This window comes from Bufo bufo, chromosome 3 (genome assembly GCF_905171765.1).
Source record: "Bufo bufo chromosome 3, aBufBuf1.1, whole genome shotgun sequence".
Taxonomy (NCBI): domain Eukaryota; kingdom Metazoa; phylum Chordata; class Amphibia; order Anura; family Bufonidae; genus Bufo; species Bufo bufo.
The window spans coordinates 96,858,503-96,875,183 of record NC_053391.1 but is presented as its reverse complement, the minus strand read 5'-3'; the positions used below and the strand labels follow the sequence as shown (position 1 = coordinate 96,875,183).

General features: G+C 43.7%; 1 protein-coding gene across 1 annotated transcript in view; it reads left to right on the top strand.

Moving 5' to 3' along the window:
• SPECC1 (sperm antigen with calponin homology and coiled-coil domains 1) overlaps positions 1 to 16,681 on the top strand; it is a 270,775-nt gene that overhangs the window by 152,212 nt on the left and 101,882 nt on the right. Inside the window, exon 7 of the mRNA XM_040423377.1 lies at positions 1,278 to 1,378. Within this exon, the coding sequence (XP_040279311.1) occupies positions 1,278 to 1,378 (101 nt within the window). The remainder of the gene's footprint in view (positions 1 to 1,277; positions 1,379 to 16,681) is intronic.

Below are 16,681 nucleotides of genomic sequence, written 5' to 3'. Positions count from 1 at the left end.
ATTTTAATGTGTGTATTCAGACATCAGTGTTTTTGCACGGTCCGTGGGTCTGCGTTTTTAGCACGGAAGCGTGCTCTATTTTGTCCATGTTCACGGATCTATCACGTCCATTATAGTCTATGGGTCTGTGAAAACCACGGATGCCATCTGTGTTTCACGGATCATTAAGAAGAGATTCTTTGAAAAAAAAAATTCAGCTGTTCAGTGTCCGTGAAACACGGACAAAAAACGGACACACGGATCCTTCACGGATGTATCGCTGACCTCCTGCTCACGGATTTGAGCATGGACACTGACATGTGAATGAGGCTTTATCCTGTGTAGTGGGGGTAGAATCTCATGGAAAACATTATTGGGAACAATTGTTGGAACCAGACCTTGGCCACCAATTCCCCCCTAATCAGGACTTTAAAGACAATGACAAGGGTGTTTTTCAGGACAACTGACTAATATTTTGAAGATATAACTAAGTAACATAGAAGTCACCCTTCTACAGCCATTGTCCCTTGGCCAATTTATCATTTTCCTAAATCTGCTGGAAACAGCAATATAAGTAACTTACTAATATAATGCTATTTGGAGATCAGTTCCAATGGCTTCATTTGTGAAGTGTTGTCCCGTTGCTAAAGGGGTTGTCTCAGCTCAAACATTGGTAGCATATCTTTAGGACATACCATCGGTGTCAAATAGGTGAGCAGCCCACCTCTGGTACCTGCTCCTATCTCCAGAACGTGCCTCCTGAAGTGAAGGAGAGTGCTCTGCGCAAGCGTGGCCAACCTACACTCACCACTCTGGGAGTTCTGAAAATAGCCAAGCGCTGGTTTGGCTCGTTGGCTATCTAGAGTTGAATGCAGCGCCGGAAGCCATGTTTGAGCAGTGTGCTCTCTGTTCATCTCTGTGGGATTTACGCTTGCTTAGCCATTGTCAGAACTCTCCTTACTTTGGGGACCTATTCTATAGATAGGTAAGGTTCCAAGAAGTGGGACCTGCCCCTATATGACATTGATGTTATGTCCTCGCGATAGGTCATCAGTGTCTCAGATGGGACAACCCTTTTAGGTCCAGTCGTCTTCACTGACTGATATTACATGGATTATATTGTTCAGATGAGGATTGGTAACATTGCTCGTTTTACATAATCCTTACTAAATTATTATCCAGACATGGTTTCTTCTACATTATGTACATTGTGGAAAAAGTAAGGGTTTGCAGATCATTTCACCTGCATAGTGATGCTGACATCTCATTGTTAGACATAAAATCTGTTCTTTTCACAGGTGGTGGAAGTCAGAATATCTCAGTGCATTCTGTCCCCCGCAGTCCACTGAGTGGGATTCCTGTGAGGACAGCTCCGGCGGCAGCGGTATCACCTATGCAGGTATATACATTACTAGAAGACACAAGTAACTACTCTGAAGATAACATTGATCTAGGGCTGAGAAGAGACTTTCCGTGCACTCTGATGCTGACGCAGAAGTGCTGAAAATACGGAACAATACATGCCACCAGCACTTCACCTGAATAGCCAGATACAGATCTCCCAGGGACATCCACGTGCTGTAGTTTAATAAGGCAACGGCCGAACGCTAGTTTCACACTAGCAGTAAACTGCCTACCGGAAAACATTGCATCCGGCATAGCCAGAGAATGCCGGAGCACCGCCATGCCCCATTGACTATAATGGGATTTAGCGGGGATCCAGTCTGTTTTCGGCATTAGTGCCGAGATTCGGCTAGAAAAATACAGCTGCAAGCAGCAGTTTTTGTCCAGCCGAATCCTGGCACTAATGCCGGAAACACGCCAGATCCCTGCCGAATATCATTATAGTCAATGGGCTCCGGTGGGGTCAGGTAGTATCTGGCTATGCTACTGTATATACGATGTCTTCCGGCAGGCTGTTCCTCTGCTGGAGGAACTTACCCCTAGTATGAAACTAGCCTAACATACAGTATTCAAGTCACATACAGTATTCAAGTCATTAAAGTGCTTAAATTATTAGAGAATCTAAAGTACTTTCTAGTTAATAATAAAATAAATATACAAAAAAGAAAAGAAATGAATTGCACATCCAATGCTATGATGTCATCGCTGCTAATTTGGCAGAAAACAGCACTAAATAGCGCATGTGTACCGTCTCCTATGCTACATGCTAAATGAGGCATTAGTGTACATTTTGATCAAAAGGCATAAGCCCACTCACCACGCCAAGGTTGCCTCTATGAGTGGATCCTACTCTAAAATTGGCGTGGCGCTGCACGGCGACCACCGACACTGTGGCGCCAATCCGGCAGGCGGCGGGACCCAGCAGTCAAACCGCAACCCTGCTGCCCGACTATGCCAAACCTAGCACTGTGTCCCACCAACCCGCCAGAAAAACGGCACAGTAGCCCCCGTGCAGCACCGCACCATGTGAACAGTTGCCAAAGCTCACCTTTCCTGAAGCCCACAGGAACTCCAACTGAGAGCATGGTAGGTTGATTTAAACACTGAGACAGTGACAGGTCTCATTCAGGTTGGAGGCAAGGAAGGGGTGGATAGTGCGGTCCACACCCCTGTTCCACCACAGGTGAGACAAGCTGGAGGTAATCAGGCTGGCATAAGGAACCTCCCAGAGTGTCAGAAAGGAGGGAGTGTGTTACCTGTAGACAGAGGGCTGGAGGCTCTGTCTGTGTGGTCTCAGCTGGGCAAGGCTGAGGGACCACAAGGCTGGGAGATAGCCTGGAGTTGGGGGACGCAGCGACGCCTGGTAGGGTCGCAGGGCCATAGTCAGGCAGACTACTGAGCCCCAATCCCCCACAAGAAACAGTGAACTGGAGACAGTGGGCGTACTGTGCTCTGTACAGCCAGGAGGCTGTGGGACATTGGCTGACAAAGCCGCTTGTGTTCACAGGGTGTGAACTGGGACCTAGGTGAGTCAGGAAACTCTGTGTTAGTTAGAGCCTAGCCGGGCAAGTGTTTATTATTTTATGTGGAGGTCACATGTGGTAGGTGAAGCTGCGACTTCATGATGACCTGTATTGGTGGGAGTGTGTAAAATAAATGCACTGTTTGGACCTGAAATCTGGTGTCCTAAAGTCGTATCTGTGAGAATGACCCCCGGAGAAGAGCTAACCCCCCACAACACTCATACAAAATACCTTGCTAATTAAAATCACCTGGCTAAGTAGGGAAATTGGAGTAGGGAGAAAATGTGTCATCAGAATATGAACTATTGTTTAAAACCTGTTTTTATGTTTAAGATATTTTTTATTTTCCATGTCAATATATATATTAAACAAAAAAACACAAAATCCTGCAGTTTTTCACACCGGCCACTAAGTCTAATAATAGGTGTCACATCTTGGTCTGTACAGATCACTTTACTGCAGTTACCTGCTTATATGTCATTGTAATCCTGCTTATACTGATATCACTTCTGTGTATAGATAAGACAGGATCCACCATTCACAATAGGTGATATCACAGCTTCTCTATTCTTTCCTTGTACAATGACCTCTGCACAGGTCAATATGGTCAGCCCTTGACCATTGTGTCTATGACTCATGTGGCTGCCACTTTCTAAATGCTGTTAAAAACAGCTCAGGCAAGATGGCCGCCCCCATAATCCTGTTTAGTATCTAGAATAAAAAAATCTGTAATCATAAAACAGATTAGAAAAAAGGATATATGTAACTATCTAGATGTAACTGACAAATAATCTATTTTAGTGACAAATTTCCTTTCAGGTGAAATTCATGTCCCTATCCTGCTGGGCCCCTGTGCAACTGCAAGGTTGCAGATATAAGTCTGACTCTGCCCCATTGCGTTCTTGAGAACACGTATGTCTGAGAACAGTGAAGTAGTAGTATCGATTGGATGACAAGTAAGAGGATAATCTAAAAATGGTGTCCATGCAGTGTAAGCAGATTGTTACAATTTATTTCTATCTCCTTATATATGATCTTCAGGATCTTTAAAGGAATAAGTCATGGATATGAGATTGGCAAGAGTCCGACACCTGGCACCCTAGCCGATTAGCTGTTAAGTAGTAGTAGATGTTTCCATTTACTTCAATGAGAGCAGCTCTGCAGGAACCAGCTGGATCCACTACACAATGGACGGACGTGTAGGGGCAGGCACTGGATCTACTTCCAAACAGCTGATTGGGGTGGGGGGGTTGCAGGGTGTCGGATCCAAGCCAATCTGATATTGATGATATATCCTAGCAATAGGTCATCAGTTGTTAATTCCTGGAGAACCCCTTTACATTTTCTGAACAGTTGGTCTCAAGAACACAGTCATGCAAAGGCAGACATGTCATGCGTGCAACACAGAGTCCCAGAGTCCCAGTAGACTAGGAGGCCCAATTTCACCTTAAAATTGTTTCCTATTTGGAATTGGATTCCATGTAAGGAATTTCATGGCTTACAAATGCTGGTAGATTCTTAAAGTTAAGTGGGGGGTAGCTTTAGTTTAGCTAATTGGGTACCAGGAGCCCATATTGTATTCTTGAGGCTCTTTGCCATCTGTGTTTGCACTTGCAATGGGCTCCATAAATAAGTAGTATAATCTCACTATCAAATTTGGAAATAAATAAAAAATTCTAAAATTGATCCAACTATGAAATGTGCAAGTGATTCTGCTATGTCAGGGATTTGATGTATCTGAAAACCCATCACGTCATTGTTCATACATTATACTATGATACGTGCCACCTTCATGTAACTGTTCCGCTTTTTTACAACCCATTTTGAGAAGTTTAGCAAAATTTAAAAATAATGTGCTTGGCCTTTGGCTTCACACACCCAAAAACTGTCTCTATACTAGAAGCTACATCACTCCACGAACAATAGATAGTACGCAGAAGCCGTGAATCACAGTGTACCGGTTGGGACTGATGTACAAAGTAGAACATGCGTTTATTCCAGTAAAACATCCATTCTTCCCACATGCTAATCTACCAGAGAGATTCATTTATTTTCCATTGTAATTATTATCAGTGCCTATTATACAGTGCCAACTTATTACATATATTCTTCACGATTGTTCCTGCCTCAGTGAAGACTATGAGCTCATTTCCCCACCAGTTACCCAAAATAGTCACTATGATCTCTGCATGGAAAGTGACCCACCCAGGATAAACTTGTGCAAACGTGTATCACTACACAAAATGCATAAGCATAAGGAAAAATGGCCCAAGGGTCATTGAAAAGGGTTTAGACAGAAACGCTTCTGTCCTGTGGGGGGTCTGGTTTGATCCTTGCTATGGGGCCCTTACTTCTTTATGTACGCCACTGCACAAACATCTCATACAACTAGATCCAATTTTTGAGGTTCCATGTGGTTAAAAAAACATTGCTTTCAATTTGGCTTTTATGCCGCTCGTACATGCCACAGTTTGGAGCTAGGTGCTTGAAAATGTGATCATTTGCAGATCTCAGTGACACCTGCTACTTCCTTGATTTACATAACCTTTTGGCTTGTCCTCTTTGGTGTTGCAATTTCAATATTGAGGAGTGTGTCACACTTAATGCTGGTAATGAGTTCATATCACTATTCTGAGCTATAGACCTAGACCATTTATAATCTTAAATCTTCATTATAGTTTTCCAATTTGTCCATAAAAACTGTTGGCTTTCTGTGATTTTTGAATAAGTTGTCCAGAAAAAAAAATTTGGGCAGCAGTGACTAAGACCTGGCTGTCTTTGCAGTGTGATGGTGCCACTACATTGCTTCGCTGTGGGAATAGTATTCTTGGGGTGATGCGAAGTGTTGACCATAAATAGCATAGTGTTTGCCAAACATATGGCCAGATAGCTCAAGTTTAGTCTCAGAGAACCTCCTTTCATGAATTTGGGGAGTTTGCCGCATGCTATTAGGTGAACATCAAAGTTGTTGTATTATATATTTCTTTAAGCAATGTCTTTTTTTTGGCCACTCTTCCATAAAACTCCACTCTGTAGAGGGCTTGGGTTATAGTGGTCCGATGGACATTTACTTCCATCTCCACCCTGGATCTTTGGTGTCTTTGTTGATTCTGATGAATGGCATCCTTACCCATTCTGGGAGTTTTGGTTGGTGGCCTTCTCTTGTCTGGTTTGTAGTTGGGTCATAGTCTTTCTATTTTGGTATAATGGATGACTTTTCTTTGAAGCAAATGTGTCACCAACATTTTATCTGCTAGTTAAAACCAGATAGTAACACATCCTTTTCTTTTAATCTGTGTTTTTATCTTCTGATTGCAGACTTCTTTATTCTCTTTCCTAAACATGATTATAGGGACGGCCATGTTGCCTGAGCTGTTCTTAACAACATTTAGAAACCTTTAAGAAAATTGCTTTATGACAGCCACATGGTCCATAGACACAATGGTCAGGAGGGAACCTCATTGACTTTTATGGAGGAGTTTTCTAGGCATGCTCTGTGATCTGTGCAGAGGTCATTGTAGAAGAAAAGAATAGATAAGTTTTGATATTATTCACCTATTGTGAATGGTGGATCCAGTCTTATCTATACACAGAGATGATATCATTACAAGGAAAAAAAATGGGGGTTAGTCAGCACATCCCAGTGCAGCTAGAAGCACAAAAGCAAAAACAAACAATGCAACCATACTCTGCAAAAGCCAATAATAAAGTAAATACAATCATGCGATACTCTCTATAGAAAATGTACTAATGCTAATGCTACATTATAAATGTGAGATTCTTGGCAAACACATTTTGTACAAAATGATTTGTGCCTGTCCGCCACAGGCAAGGCCTCCATTAAATTCAGGGAATGCAGGTTCCACATGCATTTTGAGCCTAAACTATATTGTACATCTTTTGGTGCCACAATGGCCTCTATTAAATTCTTGGAATGCAGGCTCCACATATATGCTGAGTCCACTCTGTATTTTACCTCTCCTGGTGCCAAACGGCCTCCAATAAATAAATGCAGGGAGAGCAGACTACAGCTTTAGGCCTCGTTCACACTTCAGTGTTTGGTCGGTGATTTCCATCAGTGATTTGTGAGATCTTTGCATTATACCTTTATAGGCTTCACTTCTGGTTTTGGATCACAAATCACTGATGGAAATCACTGATCAAGTGTAAACGAGGCCTTAAACTTGCACTAGTTAAAATCAGCCTATGGGACAGACAGGTTAATTAGGAGTGCATGAACAATGGAGTCAACCACACCTCCAGTGCAGGCTGCAAAGAAGGAAATGGAGGCTAGTCATCACATCCCAGTGTGCAGGCGCACATCGCCATGGCTGGCAGCGCAAAAGCAAAAACAAACAATGCAACAGCACTCGTTATGAATGTGGGATTCTTGGCAAGTATGTTTTGTACAAAATTGTGGCACCAAAAGAGGTATAATATAGTGTGGGCTCAGCATGCATGTGGAACCTGCATTCCCTGAATTTAATAAAGGTCAGTATGGCACCATCGGAGGTAGTATTTAGTGTAGGTTCCTGTCCTAAAGAGATCACCTTGCTGGTGGTGGACAGGCACAAATCATTTTGTACAAAATGTATTTGCCAAGAATCTCACATTTATAACGTAGCATTAGTACATTTTCTACAGTGAGTATGGCACTATTGTATTTTCTTTATTATTTGCTTTTGCAGAGTACGGTTGCATTGTTTGTTTTTGCTTATATGATATCATTACAGGCAGGATTAGAATGACAGATAAGCAGGTAAAGGTCCCTTTGTACAGGACAATATTACACTAGATTGTCAGGAAGGAAGCACTCCTTCCCGACAATCTACTGATTGCTAGCGGAGGAGACTGCTGCATTTACAGTATAGGGAGGAGCTATCGCTAATGCCATCGCTCTTCCCCATAAGGACTTGCTGTTTGCCAACAGGAGATCGTTTTTACATGGTACGATCTGCTGCTGGTAAAGGATCACTTTTGCGTGCGCACAAATGATTGGAGTACTCAAACATTTTGTGCGTTCATCAGGTAAACGGCAGTACATTTACATCGCCCGATTATCGCTAACAAGCCTTACTATGAATGCTCGTTAGTGCGATTCTCTGCCCGTGTAAAGGGTCATAACTCTAGTAAAGTGATCTGTATAGACCAAGAAGTGGCGCCTAAGGGTCCTATTACACCTGCAGAGGAAGCAGAGCGATTGTTGGGAAGGAAGCGTTACTTTTCAACAATTGCCTACTCGCTAGTGGAGGAGATCACTGCTATTACATGCAGCGATCTCCTCTTCGCCCCCATACCGAATCACTGTTTGCCGGCAGCAGATCGTGGTTACACGGCACGATCTGCCACCGACAAACGAGGATTTTTAAACCTGCTAAAAGGCTGACGGACTCCCACCGATCAGTAGAAAAATTCTGTAATCTGAGATCATAGTTGTGGGTAATTTCATTCTTCTATATTGTCCTCACTGTAAGGGTCCATTCACACGTCCGTAGATTGGGTCCGCAATTGCAGAACGGGTGCGGACCCATTCATTCTCTATGGGGCAGGAATGGATGCGGACAGCACAGAGTGTGCTGTCTGCATCCGCATTTCCAGAGCGCACCCCAGACTGGAAGAACATGTCCTATTCTTGCCCGCAATTGCGGACAAGAATAGGCAGTTCAATGGGGGTGCCAGCCGGGTGTATTGTGGATAAACAGAACTGTAAAGAAAGCAATAAATGACGAAAAGAAAGCATATAAAACACTAAAACAGGAGGGTAGCACGGAAGCACTGAAAAACTAGAAGGAAAAAAAAGAACATGTAAAAAACAAATAAAAGCGGCCAAACTAGAGACCGAGAGATTAATTGCCAAAGAGAGTAAAACTAACCCTAAAATGTTCTTCAATTATATAAATGTTAAAAAGTATAAATCTGAAGGTGTCGGCCCTTTCACCACCTCAGCCCTTATAGCTTAAACACCCTTAAAGACCAGGCCACTTTTTACACTTCTGACCTACCCTACTTTCACCGTTTATTGCTCGGTCATGCAACTTACCACCCAAATGAATTTTACCTCCTTTTCTTCTCACTAATAGAGCTTTCATTTGGTGGTATTTCATAGCTGCTGACATTTTTACTTTTTTTGTTATTAATCGAAATTTTACGTTTTCTTTGCACCCACCTAGGCTGTAAAAAAGTGTCACACATGTGGTATCTCCGTACTCAGGAGAAGTTGGGGAATGTGTTTTGGGGTGTCATTTTACATATACCCATGCTGGGTGAGATAAATATCTTGGTCAAATGCCAACTTTGTATAAAAAAATGGGAAAAGTTGTCTTTTGCCAAGATATTTCTCTCACCCAGCATGGGTATATGTAAAATGACACCCCGAAACACATTCCCCAACTTCTCCTGAGTACGGAGATACCACATGTGTGACACTTTTTTGCAGCCTAGGTGGGCAAAGGGGCCCACATTCCAAAGAGCACCTTTCGGATTTCATAGGGCATTTTTTACACATTTTGATTTCAAACTTCTTACCACACATTTGGGCCCCTAGAATGCCAGGACAGTATAACTACCCCACAAGTGACCCCATTTTGGAAAGAAGACACCCTAAGGTATTTCGTGATGGGCATAGTGAGTTCATGGAAGTTTTTATTTTTTGTCACAAGTTAGTGGAATATGAGACTTTGTAAGAAAAAAAAAAGCAAAAAAAAAAATCATCATTTTCCACTAACTTGTGACAAAAAAAAAAAAAATTCTAGGAACTCGCCATGCCCCTCACGGAATACCTTGGGGTGTCTTCTTTCCAAAATGGGGTCACTTGTGGGGTAGTTATACTGCCCTGGCATTCTAGGGGCCCAAATGTGTGGTAAGTAGGTAAATAACCTGTGAAATCCGAAAGGTGCTCTTTGGAATGTGGGCCCCTTTGCCCACCTAGGCTGCAAAAAAGTGTCACACATGTGGTATCTCCGTACTCAGGAGAAGTTGGGGAATGTGTTTTGGGGTGTCATTTTACATATACCCATGCTGGGTGAGAGAAATATCTCGGCAAAAGACAACTTTTCCCATTTTTTTTATACAAAGTTGGCATTTGACCAAGATATTTCTCTCACCCAGCATGGGTATATGTAAAATGACACCCCAAAACACATTCCCCAACTTCTCCTGAGTACGGCGATACCACATGTGTGACACTTTTTTGCAGCCTAGATGTGCAAAGGTGCCCAAATTCCTTTTAGGAGGGCATTTTTAGACATTTGGATACCAGACTTCTTCTCACGCTTTGGGGCCCCTAAAATGCCAGGGCAGTATAAATACCCCACATGTGACCCCATTTTGGAAAGAAGACACCCCAAGGTATTCAATGAGGGGCATGGCGAGTTCAAGGAAAAAAAAAATTTTTGCCACAAGTTAGCGGAAATTGATTTTTTTGGTTTTTTTCTCACAAAGTCTCCCTTTCCGCTAACTTGGGACAAAAATTTAAATCTTTCATGGACTCAATATGCCCCTCAGCGAATACCTTGGGGTGTCTTCTTTCCAAAATGGTGTTATTTGTGGGGTGTTTGTACTGCCCTGGCATTTGAGGGTCTCCGCAATCATTACATGTATGCCCAGCATTAGGAGTTTCTGCTATTCTCCTTATATTGAGCATACGGGTAATGAGATTTTTTTTTTTCGTTCAGCCTCTGGGCTGAAAGAAAAAAATGAACGGCACAGATTTCTTCATTCGCATCGATCAATGTGGATGAAAAAATCTCTACCAAAAAAAGAAAAAGGAGGGGAAAGGCGTCTGCCAGGATATAGGAGCTCCGCCCAACATCCATACCCACTTAGCTCGTATGCCCTGGCAAACCAGATTTCTCCATTCACATCAATCGATGTGAATGAATAAATCATTGCCGGGATTTTTTTTTTTATATATACAAAGTGTTTGCCAAAGTATATGAACACCGCCACCTCCTCAGCTCATATGCCTCGGCAAACGTATCTTTTACTGCAGAGGAGAAATCTCGTCTTGCAGCGCCGCATACACTGACTTGCGTGTAATCTGACAGCAGCGCAATGCTTCTGTCAGAATGCACATCAGTGCTGCAGCTAGTCGATCGGTTGGTCCACCTGGAAGGTAAAAAAAACAAAAAAGAAAAAACCAGGCCGCAACGCAATAAATTTATTAACTTTTGAACAGAACATATAAACTTTTTTTTAACTTTTTTAACTGAACGTTAACTTTTTTACTTACCGGTGATTTTTTTTATTTTTTTTAGTTTTTTTTACCTTTTATTGAACAAACCTCTCCTTCCCCATGGGACAATGTGCAAAGCGCAAATCGCCCAAAGATGTGGCGAAGTACGTTATGCACTTTATCCCAGGTGAAAGGAGAGGTTTGCAGCAGCTGTGAGTAAAAGGGCCCTAATAGCCCTGTGTGCCTGTCCTGGTGAGATGCAATCCCTATGCTAAGTGTACCTGGGTGTGGTACTTCCGGAAACACTCTCCAAAGCATAGGGCAGGGTGGTCAGGACAGTCAGGACAGAAATAGCGGGTGTCACGCCTTATTCCACTCCTGCTACAGACACGACATCTTTTTCGGGGTGACGGTTGGGTTGAGGTACCAGGAACGACACTGGGGAAATGTCGCTCGTGTAGACGGCTAACTACACTGGTGGATGGGTCCATGGAACCTTCTGGATACAGGAGGTTCTCGATGATCTCTTCCTGGAATTTGAGGAAGGATCCTGTTCTCCCAGCCTTACTGTAGAGAACAAAACTATTGTACAGAGCCAATTGAATTAAATATACAGACACCTTCTTATACCAGCGTCTGGTGCGTCGGGAAACTAAATACGGAGACAACATCTGGTCATTGAAGTCCACCCCTCCCATGAGCAAATTATAGTCGTGGACTGAGAGGGGCTTTTCAATGACACGGGTTGCTCGCTCAATTTGTATTGTCATGTCTGCATGAATGGAGGAGAGCATGTAAACGTCACGCTTGTCTCTCCATTTCACCGCGAGCAGTTCTTCGTTACATAAGGCAGCCCTCTCCCCCCTTGCAAGACGGGTGGTAACGAGCCGTTGGGGGATGGTCCACATAAAGATGGTACCCCTTGCCAAATAAGGGTGACACCAAGTCCCAGACTGTCTTCCCACTGCTCCCCAGGTAGTCAGGGCAACCGACCGGCTCCAGGGTCTGATCTTTTCCCTCATAGATCCGAAATTTGTGGGTATAGCCTGTGGCCCTTTCACAGAGCTTATACAATTTGACCCCATACCGGGCACGCTTGCTTGGGATGTATTGTTTGAAGACAAGGCGCCCGGTAAAATGTATTAGGGACTCGTCTACGCAGATGTTTTGCTCGGGGGTATACAAATCTGCAAATTTCTGGTTGAAGTGGTCTATGAGGGGCCGAATTTTGTGGAGCCGGTCAAAAGCTGGGTGGCCTCTGGGACGGGAGGTGGTGTTGTCGCTAAAATGCAGGAAACGGAGGATGGCCTCAAATCGTGCCCTGGACATAGCAGCAGAGAACATGGGCATGTGATGAATCGGGTTCATGGACCAATATGACCGCAATTCATGCTTTTTAGTTAGACCCATGTTGAGGAGAAGGCCCAGAAAAATTTTAATTTCGGAAACTTGGACTGGTTTCCACCGGAAAGGCTGGGCATAATAGCTTCCCGGGTTGGCGGATATAAATTGTGTGGCATACCGGTTTGTCTCTGCCACGACTAAGTCCAAGAGCTCCGCAGTCAAGAACAGCTCAAAAAATCCCAGGGCCGAACCGATCTGAGCCGTCTCAACCCGAACTCCAGACTGGACGGTGAAAGGAGGAACTAATGGTGCGGCTGAAGTTGGTGACTGCCAATCAGGATTTGCCAGCACCTCAGGGATTCTAGGGGCTCTACGGGCCTGTCTGTGCGGTGGCTGCGACGGGGTAACTATTGCACGTGCCACTGTACCAGCTTCAACTGCCCTTCTGGTGCTCGCCACGTCGCCATGTTGTACGGCAGTGCTGGTACTAGGTCCAGGGAGGGCTGCGCTGCTGGTGTATGCCTCACCACGTGATCCGGCAGCGCCAGCCCCACTCTGCTGCTCTTGAAGCGGATCCTGCGTAACCTGTGGTCTAGCGACACGGGGCCGGGTACGCCTGGTTCTATCAGGGACCTCCACCTCCTTGTCCGAACTTTGGGTCAGAGAGCCACTGCTTTCCACAGGTTCATATTCTGACCCGCTAGATTCGTCAGATGAGGGTTCCCATTCCTCATCCGACTGGGTCAGAATCCTGTAGGCCTCTTCAGATGAATACCCCCTGTTTGACATTTTGGACTACTAAATTTAGGGGTAATCCCTGAGACTACCCAAGAAAAAAAGCAAGCCTGTCTTACAAAGGGGAGGCTAGCGAAGTACCGGAGGCCGCTGCGGTTGATAAAAAATATCAAAACTGATTTTTTTATCACCGCAGTGCTTGTAAAGTGAATGTGCAGTGATCAAAAAATATATATTTTTTGTCACTGTGGTGGGGCGGGCGTGGGTGAACGCACGTGTGGGCGACCGATCAGGCCTGATCGGGCAAACACTGCGTTTTGGGTGGAGGGCGAACTAAAGTGACACTAATACTATTATAGATCTGACCGTGATCAGTTTTGATCACTTACAGATACTATAAAAGTACAAATGCTGATTAGCCATACGCTAATCAGCGAATCAGTGACTGCGGTGGGCTGGGCGCTAACCGATCGCTAACTACCTAACCAAGGGGCCTAAGCTATCCTAAAACTTAACAGCCAATACTAGTGGGAAAAAAAAGTGACAGTTTACACTGATCACTTTTTGTCTTTCACTAAGTGATTGACAGGGGGCGATCAAAGGGGTGATCAAAGGGTTAATTGGGGTGCAGGGGGTGATCTGGGGCTAAAGTGTGGTGTTGGTGCTACTCACTGTGAAGCCTGCTCCTCTGCTGGATCCAACCGACGAAAAGGACCAGCAGAGGAGCAGACAAGCCATATAACAGATCATATTTACTAATATGATCTGTTATATGGCTTGTGATTCGTTTTTTTGAAAATTGCCAGCCAATGATCGTTGCTGGCAGGCTGGTGACGAAATTGTCCTTTAACTTTTGCCGGCCCGCGATGCGCATGCGCGGGCCGGCTTTGAGCGAAATCTCGCGTCTCGCGAGATGACGCGTATATGCGTGACTCTGCGCAGCGCTGCCGTCTCCGCAACGCGATCCTGCGTTAGGCGGTCCGGAGGCGGTTAAAGAGTAATGAGGGGGGAGTCGCAGAGAGCAACGAGGAGAAAGCAAAGCTGTTAAATATTTTTTTCTCCAATGTATTCACTGAGGAAAATAAAGCCAGATGAAATGCTGAATGTAAAAAATTAATTCCCCATTAAAAGTGTCCTGTCTGACCAAGGAAGAAGTACAACAGCGACTTAAAAAGATTAAAATAGACAAATCGCCAGGACCGGATGACATACACCCCCGTATTCTAAGGGAATTAAGTAATCTCATAGCCAGACCCTTATTTCTGATATTTGCGGACTCTATACTGACAGGGAATGTCCCACAGGATTGGCGCATAGCAAATGTGGTGCCAATATTCAAAAAGGGTCCAAGAACATAGCCTGGAAACTATAGGCCGTTAAGTTTAACATCTGTTGTGGGTAAACTGTTTGAAGGTTTTCTGAGAGATGCTATGTTAGAGCATCTCAACGGAAATAAGCAAATAACGCCATATCAGCATGGCTTCATGAGGGATCGGTCATGCCAAACTAATTTAATCAGTTTCTATGAGGAGGTAAGTTCTAGACTTGACAGCGGCGAATCAATGGATGTCGTATATCTGGACTTCTCCAAAGCATTTGACACTGTACCACATAAAAGGTTAGTATATAAAATGAGAATGCTCGGACTGGGAGAAAACGTCTGTATAAGGGTAAGTAACTGGCTGAGTGATAGAAAACAGAGGGTGGTTATTAATGGTACACACTCAGATTGGGTCACTGTCACTAGTGGGGTACCTCAGGGGTCAGTATTGGGCCCTGATCTCTTCAATATATTTATTAATGATCTTGTAGAAGGCTTGCATAGTAAAGTATAAATTTTCGCAGATGACACTAAACTGTGTAAAGTAATTAACACTGAAGAGGACAGTATACTACTACAGAGGGATCTGGATAGACACGAGGCTTGGGCAGATAAGTGGCAGATGAGGTTTAACACTGACAAATGTAAAGTTATACACATGGGAAGGAATAATGCAAGTCACCCGTACATACTAAATGGTAAAACACTCGGTAACACTGACATGGAAAAGGACCTAGGAATTTTAATAAACAGCAAACTAAGCTGCAAAAACCAATGTCAGGCAGCTGCTGCCAAGGCCAATAAGATAATGGGTTGCATCAAAAGGGGCATAGATGCCCGTGATGAGAACATAGTCCTACCACTTTACAAATCACTGGTCAGACCACACATGGAGTACTGTGTACAGTTCTGGGCTCCTGTGAACAAGGCAGACATAGCAGAGCTGGAGAGGGTCCAGAGGAGGGCAACTAAAGTAATAACTGGAATGGGGCAACTACAGTACCCTGAAAGATTATCAAAATTAGGGTTATTCACTTTAGAAAAAAGACGACTGAGGGGAGATCTAATTACTATGTATAAATATATCAGGGGTCAGTACAGAGATCTCTCCCATCATCTATTTATCCCCAGGACTGTGACTGTGACGAGGGGACATCCTCTGCGTCTGGAGGAAAGAAGGTTTGTACACAAACATAGAAGAGGATTCTTTACGGTAAGAGCAGTGAGACTATGGAGCTCTCTGCCTGAGGAGATGGTGATGGTGAGTACAATAAAGGAATTCCAGAGGGGCCTGGATGTATTTCTGGAATGTAATAATATTACAGGCTATAGCTACTAGAGAGGGGTCGTTGATCCAGGGAGTTATTCTGATTGCCTGATTGGAGTCGGGAAGGAATTTTTTATTCCCCTAAAGTGGGGGAAATTGGCTTCTACCTCAGTTTTTTTTTTGCCTTCCTCTGGATCAACTTGCAGGATGACAGGCCGAACTGGATGGACAAATGTCTTTTTTCGGCCTTATGTACTATGTTACTACGGACGTGTGAATGGGCCCTAAGGTTCTTTTATTAAAAATATATACAGGGACTATTTGGAAAATAGTGAAAAGCCACATCCCAATAAACCACCTCCAGCTGGAGTCTCTAGAAAAACAAATGGGAACTATGCAATCCTCAGTTTAGATTCACCAAAACATCTTAACATTTCACATACATAATTAAGCTATTTACAATACACAAAGGAAGGAAAATGTAGCTCTTTTTAAGTTGCCTCTTTTTATGGATGCAATTTTGAGTGAGAATCGTTGAAGTAGGAAAATGGGTTGTCCTGTCACTGTTTAGCACTTCCAGTGCCAGAAAGGAAAGCGAGCTGACCATTTTCACAGCTATCAGATAATGAATCCTCATTCCGAAGAGAAATAATGGAAGGAGATTCTGGTGGAGAGACGTGCAGGCATTGATTGTGTCTCACCATGTGAATGAAGTGAGATGATGTCATGTTTTGGATGCCTTTGTGACAAATTCCAGCTTTGTGGGAGAGGACTTAAATCACCAAACTGCAGTGGAGTGAGGGGAATGGTCTGGGTATTTTTAAGATGTTTTGTCAAGTTCTTAGAAAAACATTAGCTAAAAAAACAATGAAAAATGCCTTTTTGTTTTTACTCATCCAACACGAGTAGTCAAGTTGAAATGTTTTAGATATTTA